The following is an 18811-nucleotide window of genomic DNA, read 5'->3' as shown; positions in this document are numbered from 1 at the left end:
TGTCTCTCGGGGTGTGTGCACACCTATGACATTGTCAGTGTGACAGACTTTGTGTGTACATGTGTCTATTTCACCGTCAGTATGTGTGTCAAGGAGCAGGCTGTATGTGGCTCAGGAGGTGGATGTACGTACGTTTGCGTCTGTGTTGGCGTGGATGTGTGTGTTGGTTGCATGCTCGCTTCTTTCTGTCAGCATGTGTGTCAGTGTGTCCACGTAGGTGTCTACCATTGTGCAGATTTCTGTGCCGTCACTATCTATCCAGAGTGTGGCTCTGTGTAAGTGTGCATCTCTGTGTCAGTGTGTCAGTGGATATGTGTCTCTGAGTCATGTAGGTGTTGCACTGAGTTTGTCAGTGTCTGCCTCAGTGTCGGTGTGTGTCCGTGTGTCTTTCTGGGTCTGTGTGGGTGACCGTGTGTCAGTGTGTTTCTGTCTCAGCGAGTCTGTCTCAGTGCAGGCGTGCGTATGTCAGTGTCTCTCTCAGCATGGATGTCTGTATGGGACCGCGTGCAAGTGTCAGTGTATGTCCGTGTCCACGTGGGTGGGTGTCTGGTGTAGCGTTCCCAAGTCAGTGAGGGGGTGGTGTGTGTATACTCTGGCGTGTGCCGGTGTGTGTGCCAATGTTTGTGTGCCTGTCCATGTCCGCGTGGGTGGCTATCTGTGGCGAAGCGTCCTCGGGTCGGTGCGTGTGTACCCCGGCGTGTGCTTGTGTCTGTGTGTCTGTCTGCCCGTGTCTGCGTGGGCGGCTGTCTGTGGTGGGGCGCCCCCGGGTCAGTGTGGGGGTGTGCGCCCCGGCGAGTGCCGGTGTGTTCACCCTCTGATCGGGCGGAGCGCCACGTGCGGAGCCCTGGCGCGTTGCTCTGGGGCGGAGCCAGCCCGGGGCCCCAAGCCCCAGGCCGAGCCCAGGCGGGGCCCGCCCCCGACCCCGCCCCCAGTCCGAGCCCGCGCCGCCCGCCGAGCCCAGGAGCCCGAGCCGAGCAGCGGAGCCGAGACGGCGGCGGCGCCCGTGGGATGCGGGGATCGCGCCCCCGGGGCCGCTGAGCCTGCGCCCAGTGCCCCGAGCCCCGCACCGAGCAGAGTCCGCGCCGAGCAGCAGCTGCCCACCCCGGGGCCGGGCCGGGGGACCAGCAGGTGAGCGAGCGCCCCCGCGCCCGGCAGCCCCAGCCCGGCCGGAGCCCCCTCCGCCTGCCGCCGCCCAACTTTCCTCCCCGAGGGCCGGAGCCTCCAGCCCCTGCGGGTCCCTCCGATGCCCCGGGTTCCCCGGGCCGCTCCCTCCCCCATCAGTGCCCCCGGGGGTGGGAGGGGGAGCAGAAGGGGCGCAGAGCGGCCTGGCTGGAGGGGATCTCCCGGGCGGGAGTCTCTAATCGCCGCGCGCCCCCCTCCCCTTCCCATTCCTTCCGGGTTTCCCTGTGCGCTGTCGAGGGCCGGGGGAGGGGGAGCTGCGGCCCCAGCTTCCCGGCCATCCCTGGCGCAGGCTCCAGGAGGGTCTGCGTTTGGGACTCGGATTCCTAAGGCCGGAGACCCCAAGGTCAGAGTGGCGACTAGACGCGCAGTGAATGTGGTTCCAGAGAGCGGGGGACAGGGGGAGACTGACAGAGCAGGGCTGGGAATAGGGGAGGAGGCCAAGCACCCCCTTTCTTTGGGCCCGCGGAAACCGTCCGCTGGGGTTGTCCTCGTGGGATGAGATCTCTGCGCGTTCTGACTTAAGAGAGATCTCTGTGCGCCCTCACGGGGGAGATGTCTATGTGTGTGTCCTATCTCTGCGCGCTTAGACCACGAAGAGATCTCGGTGCCCTCTGACGCCGTAAAGTGGCTACATCTCTGCCGGCTGGTCTCTGTGCACCCTAAAGGGGGAAAGATCTCTGTGCGCTGAGATTGGGGAGAGTTCTCTGCCCTCCTTGCTCTGAGATGGACAGATCCACGCGCCCTCATGAGGGGCGGCTTTCGACCTCTGTGTTATTTGATCGTCTTTGGTGGCGCCCTGGGAGGAAGTGGGGGAGCCTAGTCTTGTCCCAGGGTTCAAGGGCTGGTGGGGGCCCGAGGTGTGGGGAGTGGTAGTGGTGGTGGGGAGGGATGTGGGGTATAAGGCCCTGGCAGTAGGCCTGCCTTGGAGACACCTGTTGGGGGGCAGCACATAGCAATCGGGAGGCCATGGCTGAGATAATAGCGGGACTCTCACTCTTCTCCTTGGTGCCTTGAGCCCAGCCTGGGGCCATGGGATCAGTCTCCTCCTGAGGTCCTGGGCTGGCATTCCATTCCCCAGATCTCTGCTCACCTCCTGCTGAGACCCCAGGCACCTGTCCCAGTGAGCCTAGACAACACCACCCAAACAGGCCATATCAGGGCACCTCAGCCCTTTCCCAGGTTCCCACCACCTTTCAGGAGCTAGAGGGATACTGAGCAGCAGAGACCCTGGCCACTGGGAGCCCAGTCCCTTGCTGCTGCCCTTAACTCCATCTCCTTGACCTTTTCTCCACCTAGTTAGAGTTGGGCAGGTTGCACATGAGTGGGCAGTAATGAGTGGGAAGGTGGAATGCGGATGGGTCAGGCTGCTGTCACAGGAGCATGGGGAGGGGAGGGTCAGAGCACAGCCAGGATGTGGAACACAGATTCTATGCTAGAATGCTCAGCCCCATGCTGAAAAGAGCCCCGTTAAACCTTTAACTCTCTCATCGCTGCCAGTTGTGCACGTGGGGAAATCAAGGCCCAAAGGGGATTAAGGACTTATCCAAGGTCAGCTAGAGAGTGGGTGGGGTGGGGGCACCACTCAGTGTGAACATCCCTTGAGATCTACTTCCTGAGAGCCAAGTCAGCCTAGAACTGACTCAAGAGGATCTAAACAGAAGGGGAACTGGCCCTGGGGTGCCAGGAACCAGCATTCAGCCCGATGTGGCATGGGCAGCTGCTGTGTTCTAGGGTGGTTGGCCTGTCTCTGTGTGGTGATCAAAGCTCCTCTGGAACAATTCCAGGATTGACTCACTCAGCATAAAGATCAAGCTGGAAGGAGTGGTGGGAAGCACAAGAGACAGATGGGGATGGCAGAACAGGGGAGGCTGGTGCCCGGGCAATCCAAAGAGAAGGGAGTCCCGAGGGCAGCCTGGGACAGTGGTAAATAGCAGTCTCTGTTCTGTTCATAGGAGGCTGGTTCCTGCTGACCCTTGGGAAGGTTATTGAAGGATGTGCAATGATAGAAGTGTATCCCCAGAGCCCACTCAAAAGAGAAGTGACTACCTTTGGCTCAGAGAGTCAAGGTTTTCTAACAGAAATAACCATCCACTGGGTTTTGAAGGGTGAATAGGAGTTTTCTAGGGAAGAGCAGTGCAGTCCAGCCACAAAAACCAAAATGTACAAAAGCACAGAGATGCGAAATAGCACAGTTATTTGCTGAGTGATTCATTGGGTCCCATGGTATGAGGTAGAGAAGCGCGGAGCTAAAGCCAAGGTCACAGTCACAGGGGCCCTTGTGAGCTCTGCCCAGGAATTGGGAATTTATCCTCAGTAATGGTACTAAAAATAGCTAACATTCACTGAGTGCTTTCTGCAGGCCGGTCTTTATAAGGCTCATCTCCCTGAATCCTTGCATCAACTCTGGAGGTGGGGATGGTAACAAGGGCCATTTTGCAGATGGTGAAACTGGAGGCCTAGAAAGGTTAAATAGCTTGCTCTCTGTCACACATCTACTGAGTAGCAGAACTTGGGTTTGAGCCCAGGTGTCAATATATCTGCCCTGTGCTATACCACCTCCCCAGCACAGACCATGGGTGCCATCAAAACAAAAGTCTTTCGATTAAAGGAGAGGGACTGGCAGGCTGCCACAGATAATAGAACCCGTGGCATTCCACCTTCCTTCTCCATTCACTGATATGCTGTTCTTCCATCCTTAACTTCAATGGCTCGCCAAGTGACATGTGCTGCCCCGTATCACTCTGTGAGAGGGGGAAGGGGCAACTGAAGTTTGGGTTGGCAAACTTGAGGAAGAACAAAGAAGTGATAGATGTTTCAAGGTTCTGATTTGAACCTGTAGTGCCTCCAGGGAGAGATGCCAACATCTAGCAGGTAGTTAGAGGAAGGATCTGGGAAGGAAGTGTGTTAAAGAATGAGATCGGGCTGGAGGTGGAAACTTAGGAGAGGCTGGTCATTGGAGCCATGGTGTTGAATGAAAGTGCAGACCTCTGATTCTCAATCCTGGTGACATTAGCATCACTGGGAAAGCTTTAAATAGAAATACCTATGCTTATGCTCCACCCCCAGACATGCTAATTCATTTGGCTCTGGGATGGGGCCTGGGCATCAGCAGTTTTGAAGCGCCCAGGTGATTCTACTGGGTGTGTGTAGAGGGTGAGAAGGAAAAGGGTCGAGTCAGGAGCCCAGAGGCACTGCAGCAATCGAGGCAGGAGAGGTCTGCGCAGAAGGCTGGGAAGGAGCAGCCAGAGAGGTAGGAGGAAAGCCAGGAGTGGGAGGTGTCGCAGAAGGCAAGGCGAGTGCATGTCCCAGGGAGGCGGGGAAACCCCTTGTTTCTTTCTGCTGAGAGACTTAAGAAGATACATTCTGAGAAGTTCGTGAATAGATAGAAAAAGAATGAATAATTTAAAAAGAAGTGTCTATTAGACCGAGCCACGGTGAGGGTGCTGGTGCATTCTCGGCGCCCACGGAATGTGGTGCCCAGTGCACACGGGTTCTCGTTGAATGAATGAATGACTTGGTGGGAATGGGAGCCAGGCTGGAGTGGGTTGAGGAGTGAGCAAGAGGTGAGGACGTGGGGACAGCATGTGTAGACAGCTCTTTCAAAGAGTTTGATGGTTGGAGAGGGAGGAGAGAGATAGAAGGGAGCTGGGGAGGGGTGCGGTCAAGAGAGGGTAGTCGGGAGAGCCCGAAGTGGACCCTGCAGGCATGTGTGTCCGTGCAGCGCCAGCGCCCATGTGTGGGCGCGTGTGGGGGAAAGCCTTTCCCTCAGAGCAAGGGGCCGGAGATCTTGCCGGCGGGGTATGCTGTTGTTAGGCCTTGGCCAGGGGCCGTCAGGGAGGCCCAGGGCGAAGTGACGCTTCCTGCGCATCTCTGAGGGGGAGATTGTGGTGGCAGGAACTATGATTTCTGGTGAAGCTGGGGGCAGGAAAGGGAAGGAGTCCTTGCTCTGAGGAGAGAAATCTGTTCCAGAAAGCTGTGTTTGGGGACGAGATGAGGTCGTCTACAGCAGGTATCCAGGGTGATAGAATTTGGAGGGGAGGAGCCAGAGTAACAGTCCTGAGGCAAAATACACAAGGGAGCCGAGGTGGGCAGCCGGTGGCCAGAGGCTGGACGCTGTGGGAGCGGGTGCCCTAGAGGGATGGCAGAGGCGGCAGAGTGAGCCTGGGACAGGATGCCCACTGCCTGCTGCCAGCCCAGGCCGGCCCAGTGCAGAGGGCTGAGGCGGAGTTCAGCTTGGGGTAGTGGGGAGAGCTGGACAGGACACCCAGCACCTTTGTGCCATGGAAGGTTCTAGACAGTAGACAAGACAGACCTAACAACTGCTTTCATGGGGTTTGCATACTAGTGGGGAAAGACAGACTAGGTGGTATTAAGCAGATAACTACAGAAGATAATTTTAGATAGTGACCAGTGCGATGAAGGAAATAGAGCAGGATGACGTGATGGAGTCACGGCAGTGGCTCCAGACTGGCCGGTCAGGGAAGGCCTCTTGAGGGAGGAGACTGAACTGAGACCTGAATAACAAGAAAGAACCAAACCTGAGGGGATCTGGGGAAAGAATGTTGAAGGGGAAACTGCAAGTGCAAAGGCCCTGAGGCTGGGACAAGCTCTGAGGGCTGGCTACTGTGGCTGGAGCCAAGGGAATGGGGTGGGGATGGGGAGGTTCCCTGCCTCTGTTTCTGACCCGCACCCTCTGGGTGGACTGCCCCTTCAGACTGCCCCTAGGTTATGCACGGCTTACACCACTCGCCTTGGCTGGCAGCAGTTCCTGGGAATGAGACTATTTTTAGACAGAACTCTCCTCTCCGTGGGCCTAGAACATACCGTGTCTTTTTAAGATGATCAATATGGAATGACGCTATTTATAGAGACCCCACGTCAATTCCTGGAGTCTAGGACCCCCCAAAAGAGGGAAAATCCAAGGACCAGGCCTTGTGGGGGTGGGCACCACAGCTGGCAGGACACTCGGGCCATCTAACTTATAGATTCTTTGAAATTTGTGTCACCTCCTCTGCAGTGCCTGCCCTGACCCCTTCCCTACAGAGTCACGGCCATGGGCTGAGGAGCCAGGTGCCCAGAACCTCTTCATTTTCCAGGGGGTACCTGGTGTGCCTCAAACCCCAACCGAAAATTTCGTTGTGATTTTTGAAGCCAGAGTCTGGTGGAACAGTTTGTCACCTCTCTTGTCCATTCCTTCCTCTGCTTACTATTCTGGAGGAGCAGAAAGGGATACTGAGGACCCTCAAGGCCTCCCCACTTCACCCCAGAAGCCAGAGAGAGAGACCTGCCCAGGACAGGGAGAATGCAAGTTTGGAGTTAGGGGCTCAGCCTCCCTGGTGGGAAGTCAGTGTGGCCCAGAGAAGCCAGGGGAGGCTGCCTGGAGGAGGTGGGATTGCAGCCCAGCCATGGAGGATGCACAGAATTTGGAGAGGTGAAAGGGATCAGATGGTGTCTTTGGACCTGATGTTGGGAGAGAATGTTTACGTTCTGAGGCTTGAGTTCTTTCTCTCCTCTTCAGTTTCTTCTCCTGATTAAATCTCCCAGGGAGGCAGTGGAAAGTCGTGTCCCAGGGGAACATTAGCGGAGTGGAGGGATGGAGCTGCTCTTGCAGCATTGGTGTGGGCCCAGGAAGGTCCCTCCCCCCTTGGAAATCCCTCTGTCGTCATCACCAAGGGTTTTGCTGCCCTCCTTACAGCCCTGGGGCCGGTGCTGGTCACCTCCCTAGGCTCAAGGTCACAGGGATGTGAGCAGAGCTCAGCCCAGGACTTCCCATGCCCTTGCCCAGGGAGCCCCTGTGCTTTCTGGGAGTGGATTTAGAACAGGAGGAAGGCTTCTCCTGGCATCAGGAGGATGGTGAACGCCTTTCTGGCGGGTATGAATTCCTCGAAGGCCTGTGTGAAGGAAGGACCTGGCTCAAGAGGCAGTTTTCAAAGAGATGGCAGAACAGGGAGAGGTAATCTGGCTTCAGGCACCACGTCAGTTCTCAGGCTACATTAGCCATCCCCCCACACTCAGGTGGGCTGGGAGGTACCCCGGATGATCTAAGATGGGGGGAAACATCACACCATGGGAGGGACCAGCCCAGCCCAATCAATGCTCCCTGCCTGCCCATCAAAGCCCCAGCCTCATCGACCAGGCTGAGAGCAGGAAAGTAGCCCTGACAAGCCCCTCAGAGCCAAGGTGCCTGCCCGGGACTGTGCAGCTCTGCTGCCTCTGGGTGTATTCCCTGGAAGCACCCCAACCCCTGAGTCCGTTCCCTGCTGGGCCCAGGGCCCCACCCGAAGGAGGCTGACTGGCGTGGGGGTGCAGGGAGGGTGAGGGCCAGAGGCCGCCCACCACAGCCAGACCTGAGCGGAAGAAGGCCCAGAAACCCAGCTGGCCATTTGCAGCGCCAGCCCCGCCACCGTGCTGGTCGGATGCAGCACAGACTGCCAGTTAAATAAAGCGACAGCTAGTTGCCAACAGAACTGGAAACCCAGGGAAAGCCCCCACTCGCTTGCTGAGCACGGGTGCCTATTAGATGTATCATTGCTGAGCTTCTGTTTCAGGAACTGCCTGAAGGAAGGAAAGAAAAAAACTCTTTAAGAATCCCTTGGGGCCTACGGTCCCCAGAGGTAGCTGGACTTTCAGGTCCCTTCCAGTCTTTACCTGGTATGATTGAATTAGGACTTGTCCTCAGATGGGTTATTCGTGTTCACAGTGCACTGCACAGGTAGCTTAGGTGGCACTTGACAACAAAATAAGATAAAAAACAATCTCAAAAACATTGCACTGAGCAAAAACCAGCCTGACACAAAAGAGCCGATAAGGTAAGATTCCATATATGTGAAGTTCTAAAATAGGCAAAACTAATCTATGGTGATAGAAATCAGGGCAGTTGACTGACAGGCACAGTGGAGAACATTCTGGGCTGAGGGGAACGTTTACTATATCAATTGGGGTAACAGTTACACAGGGAGCATGCATTTATCAAAACTCATCCAACTGTACACCTAAAATCTGTGCAATTTCTTGTATGTCATGGACACTTTTGTGGCACAGATTTAGTGTATTGGTGGACTGGCTTTTCCCCCTCTGGGCACCGAAAGGCCCTAGAGGATAGGCCTCCCAGGTTTCACTGAGGGCATTTCCAGCTCCCTCAGTGCACATAGTAGGTGCCCCATAAGTGCCCCAGTTGCCATGGCATCAGTGCGCAGTTCCCCTGTGAAGCCTTTTTCCAGCTCAGGTACTGAGAAAAATGAATTGGAAGGAACCGGGCTAGAGAGAGACTTCGGATGCGGATTGCTGTCTTTCGGGCACCCCTGTGCCATGAGGGTGTTTCCTGGGCCACAGGTGGGCACTTTCTGGCCTGACTATGTTTTGTGTGGGTGTGGCAGAGATGGTCCGGGGTCTGGAGCAGAACACCCCTGGTGACTGAGCCGGCTCTCTAACTCTGGGCCTCGGTGGTCTCAGGTATTAGATTATTCAGGTCCCCACCCTGGAGAGCCCGGGCCTGGGGCAGGGCCAGGCAGGCCTTGGCTGACAGTGCAGTGCCACTCAGCACAACGTCATAGATCCCCTGTGCACGGACCTGTGCATGGGTCAGGTGGCTCACAAGCAAGACCCGGGCCTGGGGAAGGGAGTTGCTGTGTGCCCCGTGGAGGGGGATCCTGAGTGACCGGGGGAGTTTGAAGTTCCCCTGGCCTGGCACCCAGACACTGCTCAACAGTCAGTGGGTTGAATGAGCTACCACCGTCCCTGACCCCCATCCTTACTGTGGGGAAGGGGCCCAAAAGAAAAAGCATCTTTAGGGGAACAGAGTAGCTACCCCCAGGCCAGTTTATCTTTGGGAGGTGAGCTAAATGCAGGGCTCAGGCCAAAGGGCCAGCTCTCCCCTCAGCGCCCACCTCTGGAGGGGGCCTCGTCTCAGGGACCCCTGTTTCATCCCTGCCTGGGGAATCACTTTGCAGAGCCGAGCAGCAGAGCTACAGTGGGTGGGGTTTTCCTGTCAGCTGAATTAGCCTCAGCTTCAGCCTGGGTGTTGGAATAAATGAGATGCAAATGCATGTAAATGAGGGCATCCCCGGCTTCTGGGGTGGGTGTGTTCGCCTCCGCCTTTGGGAGGGATGAGGGTGATTCTGCAGGACTTCCCAAGATTGCAGGAGGCCGGGGATCAGGACAAGAGAAGGACAGGCCCCTCAGACTCTCCCACCTCCCCCAGAACCAGGGTCTGGACTGGACAGGGTTAATGCTTATGCAGCCTCAAAGGAGTGGAGCCTGCAGGGAGCCGGTTAGCTGAGGCCGTGCCTTTGATCTGGGAGCAGGGACCTGAATACACAGGCCACCAGCACCAGCTGGCACCCCCGCCGAGCCTTTGTCCAAGCTGTTAGCCCAAGAGAGAGCCGAGACTGTGCAGATAATTGCCTGGGTGGGAGGGATGGTCTGAAACATGCTGTCGACCCCACCCCTCCCTTTCCACATCCCACCATCCCAACCTGTGGCTTGGGCCTCCACAGCCACCCACAAGCACTGCCAGAAACCAGGGATCCTTCTACCCACCCCCCACCCTTCTTACACCTCCCCAGCCCCACCCCCACCCACCACCCCCAGAGGCGGGCCTGCCCGGCCCCAGAGCAGGTGGAATTCTGTAAGGGTTTAGGGCCTGGTGGCTGGAACTCTGTGGCAGTGCCATCCAATAGAAACATAATATGAACCGCAAATGCAAGTCATGTATGCAATTTAAACTTTTCTAGCAGCCACATTTTAAAAAATAAAAAGAAGCCAGTGAAATTAATTGTAACACATTTTATTTAATCCAGTATAATATATCTTGTTAAATATTATCTGTTTAATGTAGTCAATATTAAAAATTATTACTAGTTGGCATTCCTTATTGTGCTAAGCCTGCACACATCAATCCACACTGGCCACATTCCAAGCACTTGGTTGCCACACGCCATGCGGTGCATAGCCAGGGAGCCACACCGTCCACCAATTTGGAGAGGAAAACTGCCGGGGAATCGGTTCTGTCAGAGAAACTGCTGACTCTTTGGACATGGGCAGAAATCGGCCAGGTCTCCCTGGGAGCATCTGCCCATGCGTGGGCACTCGGCTGTGTAGGGGGAGGACCAGCCTCAGATGAGGCAACGGGGTCAACTCAGCCTTGGCGTGAGGGTCACAGACTTGCTCAGTCCAGGCAGGTGGGCACAGGGATGCCACAACCCTTCCCCCAGCTCTCTGTGTCCTCAGAGGCGGGAAGCAATGTAGTGCAGCGGTCAGGCTCCCAGGCCTGGCTTCATGCAGACGGGGCTCACTTCATCTCTCTCGGAGTCACATTTCCCGTCTGTAATGAGGATAGTAACCTCCGTCTTCCCAGGATTGTTGCAAGCATGAAGTAAGGTGATCCACAAGCAGCCCTTAGTGCAGTGCCAGGCACGTGACGAGCTTGTGACACTGCTGAGACGGCCCTTGGTGTGGTGCCACCCCCTCTCAGAGGCAGGGAAACTGAGGTCCAGAGGGGACCTCGTCACGGTGTCAGTTTGTGTCTGGGCGATAGGACTGACCCAGCACTCATTTGTCCCTTCGTTCCCCAGGCCCTGCTGTGGGGGGCGAGGGGAGAGGCAGGCGTGGAAGCGGACTGCTGTGCTCTGGGATGAGGCAGGTGGGGGGATTCCAGTGTGCCAGGAGCACAGGGGGACGAGCCAGCCGGGCAGAGGGCCGGTGGGGGCGATGGGGAGGGCGCTCTGAGCTGGATCTCTTGTAAGAACAATAAACAATAATGCAACAGTAGCCACAGTGGCAGTAGCGGCTGACATTCGTTATGCACTTGCTGTGCGTCAGGCATACACGACTATGAGTTTTATGCCTCACAGCAGCCCTGTGGAATAGATTCTAGTATTAGTCCCATTTTACAGATGGGAAAACTAAAGTAGAGAAACATCAATTAATTTTTCCACAGGCAGAAGGCAAATAAGTGGCCAGGGCCCAGATTCACGCGGGCAAACTGGCTTCCAAGCACAGCCCCAACCACTTCCACTCCCCTGTCCCACATAGAAACTGGAAGTCTTGAAGAAGGGCAGTGGGGAGGCCAGAAAGGGAGGGAGAGTGGGTACGGAGCCGGGTTCCCTGGCCCGGGACGTTTCCTTGTTGCCAGTCTCTGCAAATCTGGGTGAATTTCCGTGCCAGCCACCACGGAGTCTCTTTGCTGATGACTTTTCTTCATTTCCCCATAATCACCTGTTGATTTGGGATCTGACATCTTGGGAAGAAAAGTATTCTATGAAGTCATTTGTAGCACCATGTACACAGTGGGTGCTGACTAAATGCTCACTGAATCATCAATTAATAAAATGAGTCTGTGAGTTGAGGTGTTGATTAATTAACATATTCTCAAGGAGGAAATGCAATTGCTTTACAAGGGGCCTGGCAGTCCTGATGCAAGATTTAGGGAGTGAGGCCCAGAGTGAGAGAGGTCTCTGCATTTGGGCTCCTGTGGATGGCTGGGGTAAAGTTCTACCTTGTCAAGCTTCCCCTAATCCCATTCTCCTGTCCCTGGTGGTGTTAGTCTGGAAGCATCCAGACTCTTCCCAGTGTGCCCCTCCAGTCTAAGTGGACAGCGTGGACCCTGTGCTCACCTGTGGAGTGTGACCAGGGTGTGATCAGGGAGTCTCTGGCTTCGAGAAGTCTCTTCTTCAGCACTGAGGGGCAGGCAGAGGGGAGTGCGGCGGAGCCAGGCAAAGGTGGACTGCATGCCTGGGGCCCGTGGGACTGCAAGCCTGGGGTGGCGGGTGCTCCAGCCCAGGTCACCTGGGCTGCAGGGCAGGAGAGAGGAGCACAGAGCAGAGGAAGACGGCAGAGATTTTCTAGGAAGCCTGGGACCACTTCCACAGAGTGCTTTGCATAAATTTACATGGCAAAGAATATTCTTTGCATGCTGTGTTCCAGAGGCTCTGATTCCAAGGCGACCAAAATGCCAGAGTGATGCTAAAGAGTGCCTGCCTTTGGGATCAGGGATGGGAGTGGGCAGGAAGCAGGAGAGTCATGTCAATTCGTGCCTCACCCTAGGGTGACCAGCAGCCCTGGTGTGTCCTGGGCTGAGGGGGATCCTCGGATACAGGAATTTTAGTGCTAAAACCGGGAAAGCCCCGGTGAAAACCCGAATGAGTTGGTCACCCCACATCCATCCCCACCCCAGACAGTCCCCATGGCTGCACTCGGGCTGCCAGGCGGTGTATCCCACATCATAGCACCGTAACCGTCGTTGACTGAGCACCAGCTGTGTGCCCTTTGCGTTCAAGAAATCCTCCTTCAGGAAGGCCGATTGAGAGGACAGCACGGAGATCCCAGTTTCTGATGTGAACAGTCAATAATCTCCCCCACGGCGTCTCTGCCCTGATGTGAACAGCCAATACAGCCCAGTGGGTAGGAGGAGGGACCGCCCCTGCCCTAAGAAGAGGCTTCCATGCTGTTGGGGAAGACCTGCAGAGGCCAGGAAGGGGCCAGAGCTGGGTGCGGGGCACAGAAGAGGGAGGTCAGCGTGGGTGGGTGGGCAGTCAGAGAAGGTGTCCTGGGAGGAGAGCAGGAGGTGACTCTGCCATCGTCAGAGAAGGTGTCCTGGGAGGAGAGCAGGAGGTGACTCTGCCATCGCACCAGGCGGGGAGAGTGTGTGGGAGTGTCTAAGTCCTGGAGTTGGGGGCTGCACCGTGCGATGGAGGCAAAGAGGGAGGCACTGCCGTGGTCCACACAGGGGCGAGGAGGCTTGTCCCAAGGCAGTGGCATTGGCATGGCGATGGTGGTGTTGCGTGAGGCTTGGGGGTTGGGGCCGGTGCCAGAAGAAAGGATGTCAGGAGGAACCAGTTTGAAAAGGAGGATTCCCATCTTGCCCCCACTAACTCTCAGGAGCCAGCGGGACCCAGGGAGGAATGTGCCCGGTAACCAGAGGCTGATGAACTTGGTGCAGGATGCAGTGGGGGGGGGGCTAGAGTAAAGCAGAAAGGACAAGGGAAACTGGCCCAGTAAGAGTGGTCAGTTGGAAGCAGCTGCCCTGGCCTGTTGGGCTGGTGCAGAGGAAGAAGCTGATACAGATGGAGCAGCTGTCCTGGGCACGGGAGAATCATGAGGTGCTGGCATCTAAGGGGAGAGTGGCTGTGGTCTTGGAATCAGACCAGGTCCAGCCTCCCCTGCGCTGTGCGAGACAGATGCCTCTTGTTCACGTGTTTGCCTCTACAGCCTTCCGCAGCTGGGCGTGAGTCCTTCCCACAAAAGCTGGGGTCTGACCTCCTCCTAGGCCTTAGGGGTGAGGCTGAGGCTGAGCCCAGAGCATCCTCAGAAAACCCCTGAGCCTTCCTCAACCTGGCAGCACCGGAAACCCTGCAGCCAGGGCTTAGCCAGGCTTGGCCGCAGCAGGGCGTGGGCCCTGAGCTGCTGAAGGAAGGGCAGGGCCAGAGCCAGGTGCAGGCGGCGGGAGAACAAGGGAGGAACGGATCCTGCCCGCCCACCAGGAGCCGCCTGCGGGACCCAGAGACAAAGGACGCTCCTGGTGGGTTTACTTTGGAACCTGAGGCAGCCTGGCCCTGGGGCACAGGGAACTTCATCTGGAATCTGCTTTCAGCAGCTCCCCTGGGTGGCCCATACCTCTCCCAGGCCAGGGCCCCAAGGGTGTGGGTGCTGTGCTGGAGGCCAGCTGGGTAAGACCCTTCTTAGGACTCAGGGCCTCATCTCCAGGGCTTGAGATGGAGAAGATGGGGAGGGTGTGGCAGTGCTTGGACACATGAGCCTAGACATCTGCTCCCTGGTCTCTGTCTGTCCCTGAGGACCTGGGACCTGGCTCCGGGAGGTCTCTCTGCCTCTCCCACTGTGGGACTCAGAACAGGATTTCTCAGGCCTAAAAATGGGGCAGACTGGGGTCCCAAGGCCAGGCTTTCTACTGGGAGAGTCTTTCGTGCTATTCTCCACCCCTACCCAGAAATGACACAGAGTCCAGATGAGTCAGAGCCGGCAGCCAGAGGAGAGGCTGAACCCGCTGTGTGGGGAGCACGGTGAGAGAGAGCACCAGAGAATCCCGGAAAATACAAGGAGGGTCACCTCGTCCACCTTCCTCACTTTCCAGATGAGAAAGCAGAGGTGTAGGGGGGGCACCCCAGAGTCAGCAGCTGAGCAGGGACCAAGCGGGCTCTTAACCTTTCTCATCTAGCTGGGTGAAGCCCATCTCAGAATTGCATATTTCAAGACAAAATAAAATGCATAGGATTAAAAAGGAAACCAATTGTACTGAAATATAGCTCTCAGAACACTTAAAAACCAATTTTTGATAGAGTAATGTATGTGCTTCTTTATTGATGCTTTGAATAATAAAATCTAGCGGTGGGTCTAAGTACTATAATTTTGAAGTCTTGATGAGCATTAGTGATATCTGAGATAGCAGCAGCAACCGTAATGGGACAGGGAAGTAACTGCAGTTTCTCTGGGTCGCAGGTACCGACCGCTAGCACTTCTGTTTCATTACCTACGTTCATAATTGAAGGAAATGCTAAATTTGAGTTAGAGGTTAAGGAGGAGATGCGATTTCTCCTCTGAATCCTTTCCCCACCCCTCCAAGGGGTCTGTTAAGTGCCATTAAACTACACAGACAGCCTGAACTCACCTACTTGAGTTAGCAGTCAGGAGAGTGGCTCCCTGGCGAAGGAGGGGAGTTAGTGACCGGGAACCTGGTCTAAGAGACAGGGAGGAGCCTCCTTCTTTGTCTAGGTGCTGGTTACCAGGTGTGTTCATTTGTGGAAATTCATCCACCTGTGTGCTTCTGTACACCTGTCTACATGAGCCATTTATTTCAGTACAGATTGAAACATTGTTACGAGAGCAGACCCGTGTGCAGGTGCAAGCTTGCACGCACTCACACACACTTGCCAGTGTGCACTAGTGAGCCTCTGCAGGTCTATGGACGTACACGTGTCCCCAGAGCCCTTGCAGGCATATGGACACAGATGGGTACAGTGAGACAGAGAACTCTATTTTTAGGAAATAATTCCAAGCAAAAGAGGTGGCTTCCCAATTCACAGAACTAGTGATTGCTCACAGTGGAGAGGGTTGCCCTGCAAGAAGCTGCTGTCATCCAGGCTGGGTTTTTTTTAAAAAAATAAAAAGACTAATGATTGCATTGTTTTTTGTAAAAATAATGCAAGCTCATCATGAAGAATTCAAGTCATGAAGAAAAGTACAAAGAAAAATGTTTAAAATTACCCAAATTTCCATCAGCAAAAAAAAAAAAAATCCCCATTCACATTTGGCGATGAGTATTGTGTTACAAATGTCTGTCTGTTCACTCAAAAATGGAAGGTAGACAGGGAAATGCTTTTATAAAATGGGAACCTACTCCTTCACCTGCTATTTTTAACAAAGATGTTCCTTTAACTTGATTGAAACAAGAAAAAGATGCAGAGGATGGAGTGGCTCTCAAAGTGCAGGTCCTGCGACTTCTTTCCTGCTTCCCTTCACGCATGCCGTGCCGCACTTCCCTGGGGATCAGAGGTGCCCTTTGGAGGCCTGGCTGTATTGTGTTTGCTCACTGTTTACCTGTCCCTTGGCCAGGTGCCTGCTTCATGGCAATCCACTGTGCTCAGGGCTGCGGCCCTGAGGTGCAGGCCCTTTGCTAGCCATGTGCAGGGGTTGGTGCAGCAGTAGCTCATTGGGGTCATTGGTGTTTTGCAGGAGTAAGATCAAGGCAAAGCTGGCCCTTGGTTGACAGAAAGGGATTCTGTCCTGGCAGAGATCTCCAACAGGTGTCCTCCCTTTCCCCTTGAGTGGGTGCCTGGCCATTCCTGGGTTTGATGTGGCAATTAGCAGACACAGCCTCCCGGCTTGGTGTCACATTCAGGAGCTGCTCCAACCACATCCTGTTTTGGTGGGTCAGGCGGGAGTGCATTCTTCTCCCTCCGTGTCATGGGCAGAGCGTGTTCACACCAGGTACTGGATCACTGGGGGCCACATTCTCCCAGTTTGGCCTCACACGCATGTGCCGGCTGGATGTCCTAGTTGATGAGTGGTCACCATTTTCCGGTTCTACTGTCACTTAGGATCAGATTTCATTTGTTCACATTTGGGAGGGGAGGAGCAAGGAGCAGTGTGAGGAGCCAGAGATGCTCCATCAGCATTTCCTTTTTTTTTTTTTTTTTTTACAGTATAATTCAATTTATTGCTAGACTTTTATCTGGTTGTTAAAAAAATCTGTACGGATGCATACATTTAACAGCGGGGGGTGGGGGGTGGAAGGCAGCCAGAAGAGTAAGAGTTATCTTCAAGTTACCTAAAGTGCCAGGCTAATTTTATACGATATTTTAACCTTTCCAAGAAAGCGAAATAACTCAGATGGGCAAGGAAAACACTTCTCACCTTTTGCACCAGATTGCTTTGGAGGATGTACTCTGGGGATTCCTTTGAGATCCTCTCATTAGGGGCTCTACCCTAGCTGTGTACACCAGGGTGCCAACATCTGGATGACAACCCCCAAATTGTTGTCCAGCTGTTTCCAGAAACCCACAGGATTTTCCTGTGTCTCCATGTCAAACACAGGTGTTCCATCAATTGACACCTCCCGTGCCCCAAGTGAAGTCTGGGCAGCCTCCCCTGCACAGGCACTTGGTGCTTTGGGGAGACCAGACAACGTCACCCACTGTTGGGTCCCGCCACTCAGGCGAGGAGTCTGCCTTCCACAGGCCTCCGGAGTTTCCTCCAGAAGTGCAGGATTGAGAGGAGGAGCAGGATTTGTGCCTTCTGATGTCCTTACTCCTCACCTGCGCTTGTTCATCATTCCTTCAGTCATTCCTTTGTTCAGGACCAGCTCTGCTAGGGATCCGGGATTAAAAGATGACAGCCCCAGCCCTGCCCCATGGGGTGTCCTTCCTCAGCCCAGGGTGTGTTGACACCAGCTGTGGAAGTGTCTCAAGTGATGACAGTTCAGGAACCCAAAGGCGCGAGCATTTCCTTTTGTGCTGAGTGGTGCAGAGCAAAGGTGCTTTGATGACACAGTCGGTCTCGCCTGTTTGCATTCAGACGTGCTATTGTCCGGATCAGAAAGGAAGGGTGATCTCGCTGCCCGTCCCCATGCACGCCCACAACCGGGAGGGCTCTGGGTTTACCCAGGCCAGCGTGGGCCAGATGTGCCTGTGGAGTGGTTGGCATCCTGGGGTCTGGAGCAACTTGCAGACGTGTCCTTCCCTGTCCCAGCACAGCCACTCCCCAGCAGGCCTGGCCCCTGCCCTGGCCCTGGGCGTAGCATCAGGTGCATTGTCTGTGTCTTCCAGCTTCCCCACAGGCAGTGTGAGCAGAGCCTGTGCCCAGAAGCAGGATGAGAAGATGGCAAACTTCCTGTTACCTCGGGGCACCAGCAGCTTCCGCAGGTTCACACGGGAGTCCCTGGCAGCCATCGAGAAGCGCATGGCGGAGAAGCAAGCCCGCGGCTCGGCCGCCTCGCAGGAGAGCCGTGAGGGGCTGCCTGAGGAGGAGGCTCCTCAGCCCCAGCTGGACCTGCAGGCCTCCAAAAAGCTGCCAGATCTCTACGGCAACCCACCCCGAGAGCTCATTGGGGAGCCCCTGGAGGACCTGGACCCCTTCTATAGCACCCAAAAGGTGACTGCCACCCACCCCCCACCTCGCCTCCCCTTCCATGCAGCTCCCCATCAGTGGAGCGGACGGAGGGGGCTCTGCTTGGGGCGGGTGCCCCTGGGCTTTGGGGGGATGAGTCACAGGTGATCTGTATTCCAGCCACCTTAATTTTGGAGTTCTGCAATTAAAGATAGGAATTATGCAGCCTGAGATGCTAGTTTGGTGCTTTGAAGAAAAGAGAGGCAACACCAGTTGAAGTCCTGCCTCCTGTGGAGCACCGTCCCTAGGAATCACCTGTGGTTCGATTTGCACCCCTGGAGGACTCCTCCCCGTCCCATGGTGTGTGTGTGAATTAGAGTCAAGCCGAGTCCCACCCTGAGTTTGGGCCTCAGAGCACATCATGTAGTCCCCTCCCCTAACTAGGGACAGCATGTACCCCCATACCCACCCCTCTGGCAGCATGGAGAAATCACCAGCCATTGGCTGTGCCAGCTGGCTCAGACTGGGGCCACAGTGGCAGCTCCCTGGCCCTGTGGGCAGCAATGGGACCAGGAAGACCAGTGGGAGATCTGCAGGGGGCAGAGTACTGGGGGCAGGCGGGTTCTGCCATTGTCCATCCTGAGTGTAGGGAGAGGAAGTGGATTTTGTCCACTAGGACAGGGTGACTCAGGCTTCCTCAGCGTGGCTCCTACCAAAGAGGTGACTACCCTGCCTGAGCCCCCCGCCCTGGCCCCTGCTCTGGCCTGCATGCCCCAGCCCTGCCCTCGGCCAGGCCACGGGTATACAGGGCTCCTGTGGGGGCTTGGTCTCGTCCCCCGGCTGCCTACATCTGCAGGCCTCATGCTGGAGGGAGGCGGATTTGAATCTGGGGGAGGTCTTTCCCAGAAGGCTGAGTACCAAGGAGGCACTCGCTGCTCATATTATCTCAGTCGGCACCAGGCTGAGGAAGGGCAGGTGGGGCGAGTGAGGTCAGCGTGAGGGTGAGGGTGCGTGCGAACGTGAGCACGTGGTGGGTGTGAGGGTATGTGGCTGTTTAAGGCCAAGAGCCTGA

The 18811-nt window shown here is 55.7% G+C and overlaps 1 protein-coding gene across 9 annotated transcripts in view; it reads left to right on the top strand.

Annotated features, from left to right (window-relative positions):
• The first annotated feature begins 972 nt into the window (after positions 1-972).
• SCN5A (sodium voltage-gated channel alpha subunit 5) overlaps positions 973-18811 on the top strand; it is a 95081-nt gene continuing 77242 nt past the window's right edge. For 7 of the 9 annotated variants that reach the window (XM_069473447.1, XM_069473446.1, XM_069473452.1 and 4 more), the window contains exon 1: positions 17512-17784. In XM_069473447.1, coding sequence (XP_069329548.1) covers positions 17512-17784 — 273 coding nt within the window. Of the gene's footprint in view, positions 1129-17459; positions 17785-18811 lie in introns of those variants that run through there. The other 2 variants (XM_069473454.1, XM_069473453.1) reach the window with 2 other exon arrangements.

This window comes from Eulemur rufifrons, chromosome 7 (genome assembly GCF_041146395.1).
Source record: "Eulemur rufifrons isolate Redbay chromosome 7, OSU_ERuf_1, whole genome shotgun sequence".
Taxonomy (NCBI): domain Eukaryota; kingdom Metazoa; phylum Chordata; class Mammalia; order Primates; family Lemuridae; genus Eulemur; species Eulemur rufifrons.
Note: the sequence above shows the minus strand (reverse complement) of the source record. Positions and strands in the feature narration are given on the sequence as shown.